At 47.5% G+C, this 21,970-nt stretch overlaps 1 protein-coding gene across 1 annotated transcript in view; it reads left to right on the forward strand.

Annotated features, from left to right (window-relative positions):
• Positions 1–16,460, forward strand: part of LOC129695225 (PDZ and LIM domain protein 3-like) — a 55,435-nt gene extending 38,975 nt beyond the window's left edge. Inside the window, exons 4-7 of the mRNA XM_055632004.1 lie at positions 927–1,111; positions 11,104–11,237; positions 14,351–14,471; positions 15,743–16,460. Coding sequence (XP_055487979.1) covers positions 927–1,111; positions 11,104–11,237; positions 14,351–14,471; positions 15,743–15,938 — 636 coding nt within the window. The 3' untranslated portion in view covers positions 15,939–16,460. The remainder of the gene's footprint in view (positions 1–926; positions 1,112–11,103; positions 11,238–14,350; positions 14,472–15,742) is intronic.
• Positions 16,461–21,970: the final 5,510 nt, after the last annotated feature.

Raw genomic sequence — 21,970 nt, forward strand, 5'->3', positions numbered from 1 at the left:
GGGGGGAGGGTGATTTAACAGGAATCTGAGGGGTTACTTTTTCCACACAAAGGATGGTGAATGTACGGAACGAGCTGTCGGAGGAGGCAGTTGAGGCTGGGACTATTGCAACGTTTAAGAAACAGTTAGACAGGTACATGGATAGGACAGGTTTGGAGGGATATGGACCAAACGCCTGCAGGTGGGGCTAGAGTAGCTGGGACATTGTTGGCCAGTGCGGGCAAGTTGGGCCGAAGGGCCTGTTTCCACACTGTATCACTCTATGACTCTACGAAAGTAGAAGGGGAGAAAACTGGAGATATGAAAAGGGTTCCCACAAGGAATCACAGTTACAGAGTGGCACAGCGCAGAAGCAGGCCATTCGGCCCAACTTGCCCACACTGATCATGTTGGGCCGAAGGGCCTGTTCCCATCACTCTATGACTGTCTGACTCCAAATGAGAGGGGATCTCATGGAAACATATAAGATTGTTAAGGGCTTGGACACGCTAGAGGCAGCAAACATGTTCCCGATGTTGGGGGAGTCCAGAACCAGGGGCCACAGCTTAAGAATAAGGAGTAAGCCATTTAGAACGTGGACGAGGAAACACTTGTCTCACAGAGAGTGGTGAGTCTGTGGAATTCTCTGCCTCAGAGGGCGCTGGAGGCAGGTTCTTTGGATGCTTTCAAGAAAGAGCTAGATAGGGCTCTTATAGATAGCGGAGTCAGGGGATATGGGGAGAAGGCAGGAACGGGGTACTGATTGGGGATGATCAGCCATGATCACATTGAATGGCGGTGCTGGCTCGAGGGGCCAAATGGCCTACTCCTGCACCTATTGTCTATTGTCTATTGTCTATTGTCTAAAACTAGATGCATGGTATGTGTGTTTTTAGCTTCAGCGTGACATGTAGCCCTGTGTGTTTTTTGTGCCCTCACACTTGCAGGAAATCAAATCTATTGGCGAGTCCCATAACAGGAAAGCCCAGCCGTTTCTGGCGGGAAACATTGATGAGAACAGGCAGGTAGTCAGCTCCAGCTATAATACCCCAATTGGCCTGTACTCAGCCGGCAACATACAGGATGCCCTGCAGGGCCAACTCCGAGGCCTGGTCATTGAGCCACAGGAGACGTAAGTATGGATTCCAAACCCGGCACCTCCCACTGCCCTAGACTCCACCCCCCCCCCACCCCTTTCACGGTCCTTGTCTATGTTCCATCCAGCTCTTGATACGTATTGGGGGAAACAAAATCACTTTTATCTTTGCTGAAGAAAGAATTTTAGGGGGAAAATGACACATACATGTGAGGGCAAAGGATAAAATGAATCTGCCGTCGAGTGGCACAAAGGTTTCTGGTACCAAATGTCTCACTATTTTTGATACGGTAGCCCTTTACATTCTAATACGTGAATGCACAATTACAGGTAAGATCTTTCTTGGAGTGAAATAAACTGTCTAGCACTGTATCCGCTAGTGGTTATACAGTATATTCACATGTGGTAATAAACTTCACAATGATGTCTTAATTTTAGTAGTATAGAGACTAAATGTGATTATGTTTTTTTTTTGTCCGCCGCTTCTGCTGTATTATCTTTAATCATTTTTCCTTGCAGGCTCTAGGCTACTTTGAACACAAGTTTAATACCAGACCCAAACCATTCTCAGTAGTTGCTACCCCGAGCAGGTTTTATGTTTTATCTTTTGACAGATTGCATGCATTTTTGCCTTGAATTTTGTCTCTGCTGGAACAAAGAAGGTGCTTATTGTAGAAATACGACGTTATACCCGTCACAAGGACTGGTTTACTCAATACATTTGAGCATCATGTAATGTGAGGGAGAAATAGATCAGCCATGATCGAATGGCGGAGCAGACTCGATAGGCCGAGTGGCTTAGCTAGAGTCATGGTCCTAGAGTGATACAGTGTGGAAACAGGCCCTTCGGTCCAACTTGCCTACACCGGCCAACATGTCCCAGCTACACCAGTCCCACCAGCCTGCGTTTGGTCCATATTGCCCCTGTCCCACTTAGGAAACCTGAACGGAAACCTCTGGAGACTTTGCGCCCCACCCAAGGTTTCCGTGCGGTTCCTGGAGGTTTTTGTCAGTCTCCCCACCTGCTTCCACTACCTGCAACCTCCGGCAACCACCTGCAACCTCCGGGAACTGCAAACTTGGCCTATCCATGTACCTGTCTAACTGGTTCTTAACTTCTGCCCCCATGTCTTATGACCTTATGATCGTATATGCCCAAGAGCTTTTACCAGTGAAAACATTTGCTTTTTCAGTCATTTGTCTGAATTTTATTATTTATTTATAATTTTGGGTTCAATGTTAAAATATTGATTTTCAAAGTGTTTTAGTTTCTTAAAAGAGAAAAAAGTTCCTTCTTACCTTGATCCTCTCAAGTAGATATTTAAGTTATGGGGCTTGACATATATAGTGAACATTCCCCTGTTTAAAATTGTTGATTATGAGCTGCAGGAAGCATGCTATACTCAAGCTTGGTGAATTTTACTGGCTTTACCTTGCACTAAACGTGATCCCCTTAGAGGGTTGCCAACTTTCTCACTCCCAAATAAGGGACAAAAGGCCAAAATACGGGACAAATTCCCAACGGCAATTCGTTGACCGACTCGGTGAATGATGAGTTGGCCCGGGTGCTGGACTGTACACAAAGCCCAGCCGGTGGGCCAGCTGAGGAGTTTTGGCCCTGGGCCTTGTGATGTCCGGCACCCCATCCAACTCACGAACCGATGATCGGCCATGAGAAGGAGGGGTGGTGGTGGTGTCGGCGGTGAGCGAAGGTCCGAAGGTCGGACAGCTGGCCGGGCTGCCGACCGACCGACGGGGCCACGGGCGAGGCGCTGCTGCTGCTGCTGCACTCCATGGGCTGCACTACGTCGGGACGGGTGAGATGGGACCGGATGCGGCGCTCCGACCCGACAGTCCCCTCGACCCGACTAGGAATAAATACGGGACAAGGCCGGTCCCGTACGGGACAAACCAATTTAGCTCAATATACGGGATGTCCCGGCTAAAACGGGAAAGTTGGCAACCCTATCCCCTTATCATGTTTCTGTACACTGTAAATGGCTCGATTGTAATCATGTATTGTATTTCACCTGACTGGTTAGCACGCAACAAAAGCTTTTCACTGTACCTCGGTGCACGTGACAATAAACTAAAGTGAATGTTTGATGCATTTTGCTCCATGCAGTTTGTCTCTTGATCTAATATTGCAACTAAAGAATGTGTCTTGCAAATCTGAAAGATCAAAAAATGCTGGAAATACTTGGCATGTTGCTTTGCATTTAATGTTGAAATCATTTCTATGCTTCATCATTTTATACGGCATTCATAAACCTGGTATGCATGTAGTGTGTGAGTAAATTGATCATTTTATCAGTTCATGTTCATAAGTGATAGGAGCAGTATTAGGCCATTCGGCCCATCGAGTCTACTCCGCCATTCAATTATGGCTAATCTATCTCTCCCTCTTAACCCCAATCTCCTGCCTTCTCCCCGTAACCCCTGACATGTACTAATCAAGAATCTATCTATCTCTGCCTTAAAAATATCAATTGACTTGGCCTCCACAGCCTTCTGTGGCAATGAATTCCAGCGCGTTCGTGAAGCTATTTACGGTTGACACATGAATCCTTTCTAATGGGCCTGTCCCACTTAACGTGACTTTTTCGGCGACTGCCGGCACCCGTCATAGGTCGTTACAGATCGCCGGAAATGTTCGACATGTTGAAAATCCAGCAGCGACCAGAACAGGGTGCGACTCTTTGGGCGACTACTCACGACCATACAGGCTTCACCCCGCGACATGTCGCCAGGGTGTCACCTGTATGGTCGTGAGTAGTCTCCTCGGTCGCCTGTTGAATATTTTCGCCAACAAGCAATGAACTATGACGGGTGCCGAAAATGTCACGTTAGTGGGACAGGCCCATGTCTATGCCTTGCATTAAATAACATCTTAACCTTAAAATGAATGCCCTATCACTGAGGCACAATCAGAGACAAATTAAGGAGTTTTAAAAAGCAGGCTTTAAAGAAGAGGGAAAGATTTTTGAGATTTTGAGAAGGCATTTGGGAGTGTGAGTCCCAGATGACTTACAGCACAAGAGGTAATGGCGGGAAAGACATGAATCAGAGGAAGACCAGAATTCAAAGCAGGCTTTAAGGCTGGAGTGGGTTTGTCAAAGTGTCGTAGAGTCTTACAGCGTGGAAACAGGCCCTTCAGCCCAACTTGCCCAAACCGGCCAACATGCCCCAGCTACACTAGTCCCACCTTGCCTGCATTTGGCCCGTATCCCTCTAAACCTCTCCTATCCACGTTCCTGTTTAAACGTTTCCTAAACGTTGGGATAGTCCCAGCCTCAACTACCTCCTCCGGCAGCTCGTTCCATGCACCCACCACCCTTTGTGTGAAAAAGTTACCCCTCAGGTTCCTATTAAATCTTCCGTCCCCACACTTTAAACCTATGCCTTCAGATTCTCGATTCCACTGCTCTGGCCTGAGTACATTTAAAGGGGAGGTTGAGAACAACCACTCACTGAGTTAGATGCTAAACCATTGACCTTTCTATTATCATTATATGATGGATATCAGAGTATTACTGTATCAGAAGATAGTCACAAAATGCTGGAGTAACTCAGCTGGACAGGCAGCATCTCTGGAAAGAAGGAGTGGGTGACGTTTATTGTCGAGACCCTTCTTGAAACGGCCTGAAGAAGGGTCTCGACCCGAAACGTCGCCCATTCCTTCTCTCCAGAGATGCTGCCTGTCCCGGTGAATTACTCCAGCATTTTCTGTCTGTCTTCGGTGTAAACCAGCATCTGCAGTTCCTTTGTTCACATTATTATTGCATTGACCCTGCATGGGAGAGAGCTGCATGATTTGCATTGAATCTGTTAGCTATAATCTCTGCACTGTAATGTAATTCACACGAAAAAAAGAAGATTGTTGTGCATATTTTTCTGCCTTAAACTGCGAAGAACTGTTCAGATGACCTTAATATTGTTTGACCGGGTCGTACTGAAGTCATTCTAACTATCCCGAAGATGTCATAACTTTGCAACAACTGAGATAACAAAACAATCTAACAAACGTCTAAGTATTAAAGCTGCAGTATCTCATTCCCATTAATCCAAATATATCAACTTCATAAGTCTTCGAATACCATGGGTAGTTTCGAATTTGCTCCTGACAGCTTTATTGTCTTGGTTTTCTTTAAAAAAACTTCATTCAAATCCTTCATTTATTCAAGAAGAGGGATACTGCAGCTTAAATTGTCCATAATATTGCAACACGCCACTAAACCACATCCTCACCATGTTGGCTTTGTATGGAAAGTATCATATCTTAAACATCTCTGAAAAAGGAGTCATTGACCTGTACAGCCCAGAACAGGCCCTTTGGCCCATCATGTCCATGCCAACCTTTTGACCATCGATGCTAATCCCATTTGCCTCCATATCCGTTTAAGCCTTGCTTATTCAAGTGTCTGTCTAAATGTCTCTTAAAAGTAGTGATTATATCTGATTTCACCACCTCAGGCAGCAAGTTACAATTACCCAACATTATATATAGAGTATTATTATTATATTGTATTATACATAAAGAAACCTTTCCCCCGAAATACGCTTCAAAAATATTTCCTCTTATCTTAGACATTGGTTTTGTTTTTCATTTAGAAGTACAGTGCGGAAACAGGCCCTTCCGTCTGCCGAGTCCGTGCCGACAAGCGATCCCCGCACACTAAAACACACACACACACACACACACACACACACACACACACACACACACACACACACACACACACACACACACACATTAGGGGCAATTTTTTACATTTTTTACCGAAGCCAATTAACCTACAAACCTGCACGTCTTTGGAGAGTGGGAGGAAACCAGAGCACCCGGAGAAAACCCACATCATAGGGTGATACAGTGTGGAAACAGGCCAACTCGCCTACACCGGTCAACAATGTCCCAGCTACACTAGTCCCACTTGCCTGCACTTGGTCCATATCCCTCCAAACCTGTCCTATCCATGTACCTGTATAAAGGGCCTGCCCACTTGGTGATCTTTTTCGGCGACTGCCGGCAACATTGACTGTGATGTATCGGGTCACCGAAAAATTCGCGACGTGACGCGGCGTGGTGACATATTGACGCGCGCTGTTTTCTCGAGTGTCGCAACTTTTTTTTTGACGCCGCTGGATTTTGAAATGTTCATAATCTTTTGCCGACCCTGATATCCCAGTCAGCCCTGATCTCCCCTCATCCTCCTGCGCTCCATGGAATAGAGACCCAGCCTACTCGACCTCTCCCTATAGCTCACACCCTCTAGTCCTGGTAACATCCTCATAAATCTTTGCTGAACACTTTCACAGAGAGAACGTACAACAGGCAGCACCCGTAGTCGGGATTGAACATAGAAACATAGAAACATAGAAATTAGGTGCAGGAGTAGGCCATTCGGCCCTTCGAGCCTGCACCGCCATTCAATATGATCATGGCTGATCATCCAACTCAGTATCCCGTACCTGCCTTCTCTCCATACCCTCTGATCCCCTTGGCCACAAGGGCCACATCTAACTCCCTCTTAAATATAGCCAATGAACTGGCCTCAACTACCCTCTGTGGCAGAGAGTTCCAGAGATTCACTACTCTCTGTGTGAAAAAAGTTCTCCTCATCTCGGTTTTAAAGGATTTCCCCCTTATCCTTAAACTGTGACCCCTTGTCCTGGACTTCCCCAACATCGGGAACAATCTTCCTGCATCTACCCTGTCCAACCCCTTAAGAATTTTGTAAGTTTCTATAAGATCCCCTCTCAATCTCCTAAATTCTAGAGAGTATAAACCAAGTCTATCCAGTCTTTCTTCATAAGACAGTCCTGACATCCCAGGAATCAGTCTGGTGAAACTTCTCTGCACTCCCTCTATGGCAATAATGTCCTTCCTCAGATTTGGAGACCAAAACTGCACGCAATACTCCAGGTGTGGTCTCACCAAGACCCTGTACAACTGCAGTAGAACCTCCCTGCTCCTATACTCAAATCCTCTTGCTATGAAAGCCAACATACCATTCGCTTTCTTTACTGCCTGCTGCACCTGCATGCCTACCTTCAATGACTGGTGTACCATGACACCCAGGTCTCGCTGCATCTCCCCCTTTCCCAATCGACCACCATTTAGATAATAGTCTGCTTTCCCGTTTTTGTCACCAAAATGGATAACCTCACATTTATCCACATTATACTGCAACTGGGTCTCTGGCGCTGTAAGGCAGCAACTCTACCGCTGCGCCACCGTGCCGCCTTCTTCATTAATAGAAATGTTCCCCTTTTCCATTCTGGGTTTCCTACGCCCACACCAACTTGTTGAGTGGCTTTATTTGTGTGCTCATACTACGCATTTAGCGATTTGATTCACAGGCGTGGTTATCAGTCAATGGTCCATGTGCAGTTACAAAGGCAAAGAGCAAGGGAAGGATTTCCTTTTGTAGATGGTATCATCAGCTCTCGTTGCTCATCGTTGCCTCCAAATTGCATCAAGTTGAAGCTTCTCAACCTAGAATAGGTCTATCGCGGTCAAATTCCCATGCGATTGAGGCAGTGTTGCCTTCATATTTATTTTCACGGTTGTTCCGTGCTTGCACGTAAGTTAATTTGAAGTTTAACCTTCATGGTTCCCGATGTTGGGGGAGTCCAGAACCAGGGGCCACAGTTTAAGAACAAGGGCTAAGCCATTTAGAACGGAGACAAGGAAACACTTCTTCGCACAGAGAGTGGTGAGTCTGTGGAATTCTCTGCCTCAGAGGGCGGTGGAGGCAGGTTCTCTGGATGCTTTCAAGAGAGGGCTTGATAGGGCTCATTAAATAGCGGAATCGGGGAATATGGGGAGAAGGCAGGAACGGGGTACTAAATGTGGATGATCAGCCATGATCACATTGAATGGCGGTGCCGGCCAAATGGCCGCATGGCCTAGTCCTGCATCTATTGTCTATTGCCTATTCCCACATCCTGCAACAACAGGCATGCAATAACATTCCTGCCATCACAAGTTTAAATATATTTAAACTAAATTACACAACAGATTCAAGCCATGAAAGTATACAGAGAACTGGCCTCCACTACCTTCTGAGGCAGGGAATTCCACAGATTCACAACTCTCTTGAGTGAGAAAAAATGTCCTCATTTCTGTTCTAAATGGCCTACCCCTATTTCTTAAACTGTGGCCCCCGGTTCTGGACTACCCTAACATCGGGAACATGTTTCCTGCCTCTAACGTGTCCAATCCCTTAATAATCTTATAAGATCCCCTCTCATCGTTCACCTTAAATCTATGTATTTTAGTTTAGTTTAGAGATACAGCACGGAAACAGGCCCTTCGGCCCACCGGGTCCGCACCGACCCACGATCCCCGCACATTAACACCCTGGTTTTTGATTTCCCCGACCGTGGGAAAAGACCGTTCCATCACCTTACCTATTCCCATTAGGATTTTATACACTCTTTAAGATCACCACTCAAAGCCGGGTCTCTGACTCAGTGAGGCAGCAACTCTAACAACTGTGCTACACTCTGACACCATCACTGCCAAAACCAAAATAGTTTTGAGGAAAGTTCAACTCAATGCCCAGAGGCAAGTTAAATATTGTCTGCAGAAGCTGGAATCCTGGGCTAAAAAACAAAGTACTGGAGGAATTCAGCAGGTCAGGCAGCATCATTGGAGGAAATGGGCAGACAACATTTTGGGCTGGGAATCTTCGAAGATAAATGGCCTGAAGTGTATAGTTGAGTTTGGTTTAGAGATACAGTGCGGAAACAGGACCTTTAGCCCACTGAGTCCGCACCAACCAGCGATCCCCACACACTAACTGTACAAACTCGGGGCAATTTACAAATTTACCAAGCAAATTATACATGATAGACAATAGACAATAGGTGCAGGAGTAGGCCATTCAGCCCTTCTAGCCAGCACCGCCATTCAATGTGATCATGGGTGATCATCCACAATCAGTACCCCGTTCCTGCCTTCACTCCATATCCCCTAACTCCGCTATCTTTAAGAGCCCCATCTAGCTCTCTCTTGAAAGTATCCAGAAAACCGGCCCCCACCGCCCTCTGAGGCAGAGAATTCCGCAGACTCACAACTCCTGTGAGTCCCACTGTAAAAGGTGTTTCCTCATCTCCGTTCTAAATGGATCACCCCTTATTCTTAAACTGTGGCCCTGGTTCTGGACTCCCCCAACATCGGGAACATGTTTCCTGCGTCTAGCGTGTCCAAATCCTGTATTATCTTATATGTTTCAATAAGAATCCCTCTCATCCTTCTACATTCCAGAGTGTACAAGCCCAGCCATATTCTCTCAGCATATGACAGTCCCGCCATCCCGGGAATTACCCTTGTATGCTGCATTCCCTCAATAGCAATAATGTACTTCCTCAACTTAGGGGACTGTGGTCTCAATAGGGCCCTGTACAACTGCTGAAGCACCTCTTTGCTCCTGTACTCAACTCCTCTTGTTATGAAGGCCAACATGCCATTCGCTTTCTTCACTGCCTGCTGTACCTGCATGCTTACTTTCATTGACTGATGAACAAGAACACCCAGATCTCATTGTACTACTTCCCCTTTTCCCAACTTGACACCATTTAGATAGTAATCTGCCTTCCTGTTTTTGCTACCAAAGTGGACAACCTCCCGTTTATCCACATTAAACTTCATCTGCCATGCATCTGCCCACTCTCCCAACCTGTCCACGTCACCCTGCATTCTCATAGCATCCTCCTCACAGTTCACACTGCCACCCAGCTTTGTGTCATCTGCAAATTTGCTAATGTTACTTTGAATCCCTTCATCTAAATCATTGATGTATATTGTAAATAGCTGCGGTCCCAGCACCGAGCCTTGCGGTACCCCACTAGTCACTGCCTGCCATTCTGAAAGGGACCCATTAATCCCTACTCTTTGTTTCCTAGCTGCCAATCAATTTTCTATCCATGTCAGCACTCTACCCCCAAGACCATGAGCCCTAATTTTGCCCACTAATCTCCTATGTGGGACCTTATCAAATGCTTTCTGAAAGTCCAGGTACACTACATCCACTGGGTCTCCCTTGACCATTTTCCTAGTTACATCCTCAAAAAAATTAGTTACGCACGATTACCCCTTCATAAATCCATGCTGACTCAGAGCGATCCTGTTACTGCTATCCAAATGTGCCGCTATTTCATCTTTTATGATTGACTCCAGCATCTTCCCCACCACTGATGTCAGGCTAACTGGTCTATAATTCCCCGTTTTCTCTCTCCCGCCTTTCTTAAAATGTGGAATAATATTAGCTCTCCTCCAATCCACAGGAACAGATCCTGAATCTATAGAACATTGGAAAATGATCACCAATGCGTCCTGAGGATTTATCAGTCTTCAGTCCCTTCAGCCCCATCAGTCCACCCAACACCATTTCCTGTCTAATGTGGATTTCCTTCAGTTCCTCCGTCACCCCTGAACCAAGAACCTAGAAATTAACCTAGAAACCTGTACGTCTTTGGAGTGTGGGTGGAAACATAGAAACATAGAAACATAGAAATTAGGTGCAGGAGTAGGCCATTCGGCCCTTCGAGCCTGCACCGCCATTCAATATGATCATGGCTGATCATCCAACTCAGTATCCCGTACCTGCCTTCTCTCCATACCCCCTGATCCCCCTTAGCCACAAGGGCCACATCTAACTCCCTCTTAAATATAGCCAATGAACTGGCCTCAACTACCCTCTGTGGCAGAGAGTTCCAGAGATTCACCACTCTCTGTGTGAAAAAAGTTCTTCTCATCTCGGTTTTAAAGGATTTCCCCCTTATCCTTAAGCTGTGACCCCAGAGATCCTGGAGAAAACCCACGCAGGTCACGGGGAGAGCGTGCAAACTCCGTACAGACAGCACCAGTAGTCAGGATGGAACCCGGGTCTCTGGCGTTGCGAGGCAGCAACTCTACCGCTGCGCCACCGTGCCGCCCTCTCCACTGCTTTGGGATTTACTGTACAGTTGCTCTGCTCCATGGAACAATATCGGTTGCTTTACTGGTGCATGTGTTTGTGCAGGTCAGACCCAGCGCCTGGAGTTCAACAGTCGGATGTTTATAAAATGTTGCACGAAGACCAGGAGGAGAGCAATGAGCCGAGACAATCTGGCTCCTTCCGGGCAATCCAGGACTACCTGGAGTCAGATGAAAGTGGTGAGTCCGTAGAGACAGCACCAGTGGTCGGGATGGAACCCGTGTCTCTGGCGCTGTGAGGCAGCAACTCTACCGCTGCGCCACCGTGCCGCCCTCTCCACAAGTGGCGACCACACATTTCACTGTACCAATTGGTGCATGTGACAAATAAATGTATCTTGTATCTTGAGTCAGAGGGCCATGGAGTCAACAGGTCCTTCGGCCTAACCCACCCATGACAACCAAGATGCCATGGGACTTAGGAGCAGAATTAGGCCATTCCATCCATCGAATATACTCCACCATTCGATCATGGCTGATCTATCTTACCCTCTCAACCCCATTCTCCTGCCTTCTTCCCATAATCCCTGACACCCGTACTAATTAACTCTGCTTTAAAAATACCCAATGACTTGACCTCATCAAACCACATCGGTGAGACCAAGCGCAGGTTTGCTTCGCCCAACACCTCCGCTCGGTTCGCAATAACCAACCTGATCTCCTGGTGGCTCAGCACTTCAACTCCCCCTCCCATTCCCAATCCGACCTTTCTGTCCTGGGCCTCCTCCATGGCCAGAGTGAGTCCCACTGTAAATTGGAGGAGCAGCACCTCATATTCCGCTTGGGTAGTTTACACCCCAGCGGTATGAACATTGACTTCTCCAATTTCAGGTAGTCCTTGATTTCTCCCTCCTTCTCCTCCCCTTCCCAGCTCTCCCACAGCCGACTGTCTCCGCCTCTTCCTTTCTTTTTCCCGCCCCCCCCCCCCTCCCCCCCCCCACCCCCACATCAGTCTGAAGAAGGGTCTCGACCCGAAACGTCGCCTAGTCCTTTGCTCCATAGATGCTGCCTCACCCGCTGAGTTTCTCCAGCATTTTTGTCTACCTTCGATTTTTCCAGCATCTGCAGTTCTTTTTTAAACTTGGCCTCATCAATGAATGCGCAATACCCAAAAAATTGCCAATGACTTGACAATAAATTCCACAGATTCACCACCCTCTGGCTAAAGAAATTCCATTCTACGGGCATTGCCTTTTATTCCGAGGCTGTGCCCTTTGGTCCTAAGCTTTCCCATTACCAGAAACATATTATCAACATCCACTCTATCCAGGCCATTTGTTAATATGGGCCCATCAATGTTAATTCCACACCTGCCTTTGGCCCATATCCAACAAAACCTTTCCTATTCATGTACCTGTCCAAATGTCTTTTGAAAGCTGTTATAGTACTTGCCTCAACCACCTCCACTGGCAGCTCGTTCTATATACCAGCACCCTCTGAGTGAAAAAAATTGCCCCTCAGGTTCCTGTTAAATCTTTTCCCTCTCACCTTAAACCTATCTCTTCTGGTTCTCGATTCCCCTATTCTCTGTAACCAATCTGTCCCATCTATTCCCCTCATGATTGTATACACCTCTACCAGTTCATCCTCATCCTCCTGAGCTCCAAGGAATAGTCGCAGCCTGCTCAACCTCTCCCTATAGCTCAGACCCTCGAGTCAATAGACAATAGACATATGTGCAGGAGTAGGCCATTTGGCCCTTCGAGCCAGCACCGCGATTCAATGTGATCATGGCTGATCATCCCCAATCAGTACCCCGTTCCTGCCTTCTCCCCATATCCACTGACTCCGTTATCTTTAAGAGGCCTATCTAGCTCTCTCGTGAATGTATCCAGAGTTACACCTCACTGGATCTCAGAGACTAGAACAGACGTATCCAGAGAACCTGCCTCCACCGCCCTCTGAGACAGAGAATTCCACAGACTCACCGCTCCCTGTGAGAAAAAGTGTTTCCTCATCTTCGTTCTAAATGGCTTACCCCTTATTCTTAAATTGTGGCCCCTGGTTCTGGACTCCCCCAACATCGGGAACATGTTTCCTGCGTGTCCAAACCCTTAACAATCTTATATGTTTCAATGAGATTCCCTCTCATCCTTGCAACATCCTCGTAAATCTTCTCTGCATCCTTACCAGCTTGACGACATCTTTCCTATAACATGACATGATACTCTTCCTGTCACCTTGCTCATTATGGGTGGTGTCATTAGTAATGCAGAGAAGTTAATCTGATTTACTGATGCCTCAGAGGCACAGGGAAATTCTGACAGGGGTCAGAATCCTTTGTCAGGTTAATCTTCTTCTTCTTGCGTGTGGCGTGCACAGCCTAAAGTTGTAGGTCAACTTGGTCTATTTGATCTTGTTTGTGCACATCGGGTTTATCAAGTCAAGTCTAGAGAGTTTTATTGGCATGTGTCCCAGATAGGACAATGAAATTCTTGCTTGCTGCAGCACAACAGAATATGTAAACATAATACAGAACAGGAGCTAAAAGTTCAGTGTGTCTATAGACCATAGACCATATATATATATATGTACACACAATAAATAAACAGTTAAAGTGCAATAGGCTGTTATGCTTCAGAGTTTGGCTGATGCTGTGTTTAACAGCCTAATGGCTGTGGGGAAAGAGTTATTCCTGAACCTGGAAGTTCCAGATTTCAAGCTCCTGTACCTTCTCCCCGATGGCAACGGAGAGATGAGTGTGTGGCCAGGATGGTGTGGGTCTTTGATGATGGTGGCAGCCTTTTTGAGGCAGCGACTGCGATAGATCCCTTCGATGGTGGGGAGGTCAGAGCCGATGATGGACTGGGCAGTGGTCACAACTTTCTGCATTCTTTTCCGCTCCTGGACGTTCAAGTTGCCGAACCAAGCCACGATGCAACCGGTCAGCATGCTCTCTACTGTGCACCTGTAGAAGTTCGAGAGAGTCCTCCTTGACATACCGACTCTCCGTAATCTTCCCAGGAAGTAGAGGAGCTGATGCTGGCATCTTTATGCTGGCATTAGTGTGCTGGGACCAGGAAAGATCTTCGGAAATTGCATTAGTCAAAAGGGTGGACCACGTGAAGGTTGCAATCTCCCACCCCTCGGATTAGTTTCAATTTGGAATATATTTAATCTCTTACCACAGGGTGGATTATTTTAAAATTTGGAAATATTTGAACTCTTTCCCCAGTCAAAAACGAGAGTGGCAAAGTTAGTAGGAGACGCGCATGGCAAGATTTGGGTGCTATGGAAACATGTGCTGTACTGTTCTCTGTGCTTGTGTTAACCGTTCCCTAATTCTGTGCAAGCTGACAAAGGCAATCGCCCAGCTGTGACCAAAAGCGTGAGAGCTCCAGTGACGAAGGTCGGTGCGTCGGCGGGTAGCGTTCAGAAGCTGCCGCTCTGTGACAAGTGCGGAAACGGAATTGTGTAAGTACTTTTACAAGACGAGTAGGTTCACGGTCTTCCCACCTTTGGAGCTTTCCCAGTCCTCTGTTGCAATTTCTGACCTATATAACGTCGAAAATCAGTTTCCTGGAGTCACACAGCGCGCAAACAGGCCCCACCGAGTCTGCACCGGCCAGCGATCCCCGCGCCTTAACACTATCCTACACGCACCAGGGACAATTAACATGTATACCAAGCCGATTAACCTATATGGAATGTGGGAGGAATCCGGAGATCCCAGAGAAAACCCACACATAACGTACAAACTCCGTACAGGCAACACCTGTAGTCAGGATGGAACCCGGGGCTTTGGTGCTGTAAGGCAGAAACTCTACCGCTGTGACAATGTTCCATCTGCATTTGGCCCATATCCCTCTAAACCTGTCCTGTCCATGTACCTGCCCAAATGTTTCTTCAACCTTGCGATAGTCCCTGCCTCAACTACTTCCTCAGGCAACTCGTTCAATACACCCACCACCCTCTGTGTAAAAAAAGTTACCCCTTTAAACAATAGACAATAGACAATAGGTGCAGGAGTAGGCCATTTGGCCCTTCGGGCCAGCACCGCCATTCAATGTGATCATGGCTGATCATCCCCAATCAATACCCCGTTCCTGCCTTCTCCCCATATCCCCTGACCCCGCTATTTTTAAGAGCTCTATCTAGCTCTCTCTTGAAAGCATCCAGAGAACCGGCCTCCACCGCCCTCTGTGGCAGAGAATTCCACAGACTAACCACTCTCTGTGAGAAAAAGTGTTTCCTCGTCTCCGTTCTAAATGGCTTACTCCTTATTCCTATACTGTGGCCCCTGATTCTGGACTCCCCCAACATCGGGAACATGTTTCCTGCCTCTAGCGTGTCCAAGCCCTTAACAATCTTATATGTTTCAATGAGATACCCTTTCATCCTTCTACACTCCAGAGTGTACAAGCCCAGCTGCTCCATTCCCTCAGCATATGACTGTCCCGCCATCCCGGGAATTAACCTACGCTGCACTCCCTCAATAGCAAGAATGTCCTTCCTCAAATGAGGGGACCAATACTGCACACAATACTCCAGGTGTGATCTCACTAGGGCCCTGTACAACTGAAACCTATGTCCTCTGGTCCTCGATTCCACTACTCTGGGCAAGAGACTCTGTGTGTCTCCCCGATCTATTACCCTCATGATTTGCTTTGACCTTGCATGCAGAGATAATTTTGGTTGTGTTATTTTTTTTTTGTATATTATTTTTTGATACATTTCCCCTGCAGTGGGACGGTGGTGAAAGCTCGTGACAAGTACCGGCACCCCGAGTGCTTTGTCTGCGCGGACTGTGAGGTGAATCTCAAGCAGAAGGGATACTTCTTCATCGAAGGACAGCTCTACTGCGAAGACCACGCCAGGGCGCGGACCAAGCCGCCTGAGGGATATGACGCCATGCCTGTCTATCCCAACATGAAAGCTTAATACCTCCTGGCAGGGAATGAACGAAGAAATAACCCAAAGCATCAATGATCGGGAGAAACCGGCCTCGATCCAAACACAGTTACATACAAAACGCTGGACTAACTCAGCGGGACAAGCAGCATCTATGGATAGAAGGACTGAAGAAGGGTCTTGACCCGAAAAGTCACCCGTACCTTCTCACCAGAGATGCCACCTGTCCCGTTGAGTCACTCCAGCATTTTGCGTCTATCTTCGGTTTAAACCAGCATCTGCTGTTCCTTCCGACACAGTTAGACACAATATATGTAGAAAGGGACTGTAGATGCCATTTTACACCGAAGGTAGGCACAAAATACTTGGGCAGCTTACCCCCCTTATCCCCTTATCATGTTATTCCCTTATCATGTATCTATACACTGTAAATGGCTCGATTGTAATCATGTATTGTCTTCCTGCTGACTGGTTAGCACGCAACAAAAGCTTTTCACTGTACCTCGGCACACGTGACAATAAACTAAAGCTGAAGCTATGACTGAAACTGAACCTTGCGGTATGAATATTGACTTCAAGTAGCCCATGCTTTTATCCTTCTCACTCTCCATCCCTCCCCCATCCTAGTTCTCCCGACTAATTTGACTGTCCTCCTGATTAAAATATTATCTTTGTATGCCTCGTTGTCATCTTCCCCTCAGCTCACAATGGTCTAGCCTGCATTTTCGCTGACCTGCTTCCCCTTTGATCTCGCGTTTTCACACCTCACCCTTCCATATCTCTCTGCGTAGAATAGTGTCGAATAGAACTAGCTTTTGGGTGATTGCTGGTCAGTGCGGACTCAGTGGGCTGAAGAGCCTGTTTCCATGCTGTACCTCGAACCAAACGCATCCCCTCTCTCTCCATCCCTCCCAAGTTGTTGTCCTTATGGCCCTGTCCCACGGTACGAGTTCATTCCAAGATCTCTCCCGAATTTAAAAAAAATCAAACTCGTGGTAAGCAGGGAGAATGTACGTAGCGGTACGTCCGAGCTCGGGGACGTCTCTTAGTGCTAACGGCAGGTACTCGGGAAGACTCGCTAACGGCAGGTAAGCTCGGGAAGACTCGTGAAGATTTTTCAACATGATGAAAAATGTCCACGAGAGCCCCGAGTACTGACGAGTGGCCATTACCGTACATCTCCGAGTTCGAATCAGGGCAAACTCGGGAGAACTCTTGGAATGAACTCGTACCGTGGGACAGGGCTTTAAGTCATCCTGTTGAGTCTCATTGTCTGTAACTCATTTTCACCTAGCCCACAGCCAACAACGGCCTGTTTCCTTTTTCTTCGTTACTTTTTTGCACATCTTTCGTTCATTTAGAAAAATAGAAGCATAGAAAATAGGTGCAGGAAGAGGCCATTCGGCCTTCGAGCCAGCACCACCATTCATTGTGATCATGGCTGATCGTCCCCCATCAATAACCCGTGCCTGCCTTCTCCCCTTTATTCTGTACCTCTCTGCATCACCGTCTATATCGCTCGTTTCCCCCTCCCCCGACTCTCAGTCCGAAGAAGGGTCTCGACCCGAAAACGTCACCCATTCCTTCTCTCCAGAGATGCTGCCTGTCCCGCTGAGTTACTCCAGCATTTTGTGTCCATCTGCAGTTGAATACAAGATGCTCTTTCACAGCATGATATCATTACAAACTGCAACTTGCCCAGTTAGTCGTGTTAGCCGATAGATCTTGTGGACTTAGCAGAAATAAACCTCTTGCATGCACTGGTGTGTTGATGCAACAGATCATAGCAGAAACATTGACTTTGTAATTACAACTGATAAATCAATAAAAGTGATAAAGCATATTGTACACTGAATTGAAAAAAAAAAGGCACAACAAGTCTGAAGAAGGGTTTCGGCCCGAAATGTTGCCTATTTCCTTTGCTCCATAGATGCTACTGCACCCGCTGAGTTTCTCCAGCACTTTTGACTACCTTCGATTTTCCAGCATCTGCAGTTCCTTCTTGAACACAACAAGTCAATTCACTGCTGAAGTATATATGAATAGTAAACTATTGTAATATAGATAGAAACATAGAAATAGGTGCCAGAGTAGGCCATTCGGCCCTTTGAGCCAGCACCACCATTCAATATGATCATGGCTGACCTTCCAAAATCAGTGCCCCGTTCCGGCTTTTTCCCCATATCCTTTGATGCCCTTAGCCCTAAGAGCTAAATCTAACTCTCTCTTGTATGAGCAGTCATTGGTCGTACTTATTGGTATTGTAGGATTATTTTCAAATAAACAGGTATTAAATTATTGTATTGACACACAAATATTGTGTTCAACTTTATACAAGATAATCGATGATAGTTTATGGATTGTGTGGGAAGAAACTGCAGATCCTGGTTTAAACCAAAGGTAGACATCAAAATCTGGAGTAACTCAGCGGGACAGGCAGCATCTCCAGAGAGAGGGAATGGGTGACGTTTCGGGCCCAGACCCTTCAGACCTTCAATCTCGACCCGAAACGTGGTCTATCCAATTCTATCCTCACATCACATGTGCGGATAGAAGTTGGGAGGTCATGTTGCAGTTGTATAAGACGTTGGTGAGGCCGCATTTAGAGTATTGTGTTCAGTTCTGGGCCCCTTGTTGTAGGAAAGGATACAAAGAAGATTTACGAGGATGTTGCAGGACTAGACGGTGTGAGCTGTAGGGAGAGGTTGAGTAGGCTGGGTTGAGTATTCCTTGGAGAGCAGGGGGATGAGGGGTGATCTTAGAGAGGTGTATAAAATCACGAGAGGAATAGATCGGGTGGAGGTCTCTTGCCCAGAGTAGGGGAATCTTGGTCCAGAGGACAAAGGGTGGTGGGGGTATGGAACATGCTGCCAGAGGAGGTAGTTGAGGCAACATTTAAGAAACAGACAGGTACATGGAAAGGACAGTTTTGGATGAATATGGACCAAACGCAGGCAGGTGGGACTAGTGTAGCTGGGACATGTTGGCCGGTGCGGGCAGGTTGGGCCGAAGTGCCTGTTTCCACACTGTATCCCTTTATGGCTCCATGACTGTGACATGCCACAGTGAAATTCTTTGTTTTGCATACTACACGCAAAGTACGCAAAGAGTCGCTATGGATAGCGTGCCGATAAAGTTGGCCTTTGTTGAATTTTACCCTTTTAGAGATTTTTAAATGGTGTTTAAAGATATTTAAACATTGTGTTCAGTGGAGGAGTGAGATGGGGGAGAGGTGCGGAGTGGGGGAGCAGGGAGATAGATGCGGAGGGGTTATGGAGGGAGGTAGTGAGTGACTGAGGGTAGGGGCAAAGAGAGGGAGGGAGTGGAGGAGGGGGGGAGGAGAGGGGAGAGAAGAGGGAGGGTGAAGAGGAGGGGGAGGGAGTGTTGGGGGATGAGGAGAAATGAGCCGCGCCTGCGCATTTGGGGGCTATGGGTGAGTGGTGGAATATTGTGTTGGGGGAACGGGGCCCAACTTCAGCCTGATTGTACGGGGGGGGGGGGGTAAGAAGGAAGCTGGAAGAGGGGGGAGGCAGGTAATAGTTCAACACAGGCGAGGGGGATTGTTGATAAGAGATAAGAAAGAAAGGTGAGACTGGTGTGAAGATATGCAGATTGTGAAGCCGGAGGAAAGATGCAGTGAGAGGGGTGGGTTATTGAATTGAATTGAATAACCTTTAATAATCCTTTACAGGAAATTACAGTGCCACAACAGCTTCAAGACAGACATAACACCACACATTTCCACAGACAGCTTCAATACTTAATAAGTTAAAATACAATGAATGAATACTAAAAAAATCCAAAATTATTTTTGTGCATTATAAAACCTTATAGCAGCAGGTATACAAGACTTCCTATATCTCTCCGTTTTGCACATTGGTGCAATCAGTCTCTGACTGAAGATGCTGCTCTTGATCACCTTCAGGGCGTGGAGTGGGTGAGTGGGGTTGGTCATTATTGAACCCAGTTTATTCAGAGTTCGGGCCTCTGCCACCTGCTGGACCGTTAGTTGCTCAGCCCCGACCACTGAGCCGGCCTTCCTGATCAGCTTATCCAGTCTGTTTTTGTCCGCTATGCGGGCGCCTTCTCCCCAACAGGCCACAGCAAAAAACAGAGCACTGGCCACCACTGAATGGTAGACACTGCACAGTAGGGGTTGGCAGATGTTGAATGACCTTAGCCTCCTTAAGAAATACAGTCGACTTTGTCCCTTCCTGTACACCGCCTCCATATGACTCTTCCAGTCCAGCTCACTGTCAAGCTGCACACCAAGGTACCTGTGGTTGGCGACCACCTCCACCTCAGTGCCCCTGGTGGTGATTGGTGTTGGTTGAGTCCTCCTCCTCCCTCTCCTGAAATCCACAGGTGGAGGTTAGGTGGAGGGGAGAAATGAGTCAGGGTGAGCCACTGGGGAAATAGGGAGAAAGGGGTGGATTTGGGGGAGAGGGGGGGATTGGGGGGGGGGGGGGGTTTGGGGGGGGGGGGGGGGAGGGGGGAGATTTGGGGGGATTTGGGGTGGGGGGGGGGGGGTTAGTGAGAGGTTACCTAAAATTCGAAATACAATCTTCATCATACCAGTAGATTAGAAAGGGCCTGTCCCACTTAGGCAACTTTTTTGGCCACTTCCAGCGACTGTCACAGTCGTAGCAGGTCGCCAAAAAAGCGGTGACTGGACCTGCCCCCCCCCCACGGCAATGTCTACGACAAGCTACAACAACCTACCACCTAGTCAACGTCAAGCTAGGGCAAGCTACCGACAACCGCCGACCCGTTAGGACGTCCACCTACGACCACACCTATGACAACCTACGACCACACATGTAGCAACCTACGACAAGCTATGACCCTGTCGGCGACAACTGAAGACAATTCAGTCACTGGTTGATGGAGTTCGTCGCCAATGGAATTCACCAAAGACAGCACCCGGCGCCAACCTGCGTCAGTTCCTACGTCAGGAGAAGACAAGCTGTGACGAGCCCACAGTCGCCGAAACGTTTTGAACATTTCAAAATCCAGCGGCGACCAGAAAAACGTTACGACTCTTTAGGCGACTTGAGGAGACGACTCACGGCCATACAGGCGCCACCCCGCGACCATGTGGCGACAGCCTAGTCACCTGTAGTCACCGAAAAAATTGCCCAAGTGGGACAGGGGCTTAGGCTGCCCAAGCGGAATATGGGCTACTGTTACTCCAGTTTGTGTGTGGCCTCACTCTGGCAATGGAGGAGGAGGCCCAGGACGGAAAGGTCAGTGTGGGAATGGGAAGAGGAGTTAAAAGGTTAGCAAACGGGAGATCCCACAGGCCTTGGCAGACCGAGAACAAGTGTTCAGTGAAACGGCCACTGAGTCTATGCCTGGTCTTGCTGATGTACTTGGAGCTTCTTGCATTTAGAGCACTGGTGTGCAAAGTTTCCTTGGGACTACAGTAGGCATTAGTTATTAAGATTAGAGGTACAGCATGGAAACAGGCCCTTCAGCCCACCAAGTCCATGCCGACCATCGATCACCCATTCACACCAGTTCAATGTAATCCCACTTTCACACCCACTCCTGTCACACTCAAGCCAATTAACACACATGTCCTTGGAAGACATGATGGAGGAAACTGCAGCACCCGTAGAAACTCTAAACGGTCACAGGGTGAACATGCAAATCCGATCAACATTTGCATACAGATATTTCCTGCTGATGAAACATATTCAGTGGTCACGTACTACTATCCTTGCAAATTTAGACTTAGGAGCGTCTGGGGTTTGACCCGAGTGCCCAACGCAGGAAAGGGGTTATGGGGAGAAGGCTCCTAGGAGAATTGGGTTGAGAGGGAAAGATAGATCAGCCATGATGAATGGTGGCGTAGACTTGATGGGCCGAATGGTCTGCTTCTGCTTCTATGCCTTATGGTCTTATGGCGTAACTCACATGGAATATGGAATATGGAGTAGAGTTGCTGCCTTACAGCGCCAGAAACCAGGGTTCGATCCTGACTACGGGTGCTGTCTGTACGGAGTGTGTACGTTCCTCCCGTGACCTGCGTGGATTTTCTCCGGGTGCTTCGGTTTCCT

The sequence above is a fragment of the Leucoraja erinacea genome, chromosome 3 (assembly GCF_028641065.1).
Source record: "Leucoraja erinacea ecotype New England chromosome 3, Leri_hhj_1, whole genome shotgun sequence".
Taxonomy (NCBI): domain Eukaryota; kingdom Metazoa; phylum Chordata; class Chondrichthyes; order Rajiformes; family Rajidae; genus Leucoraja; species Leucoraja erinaceus.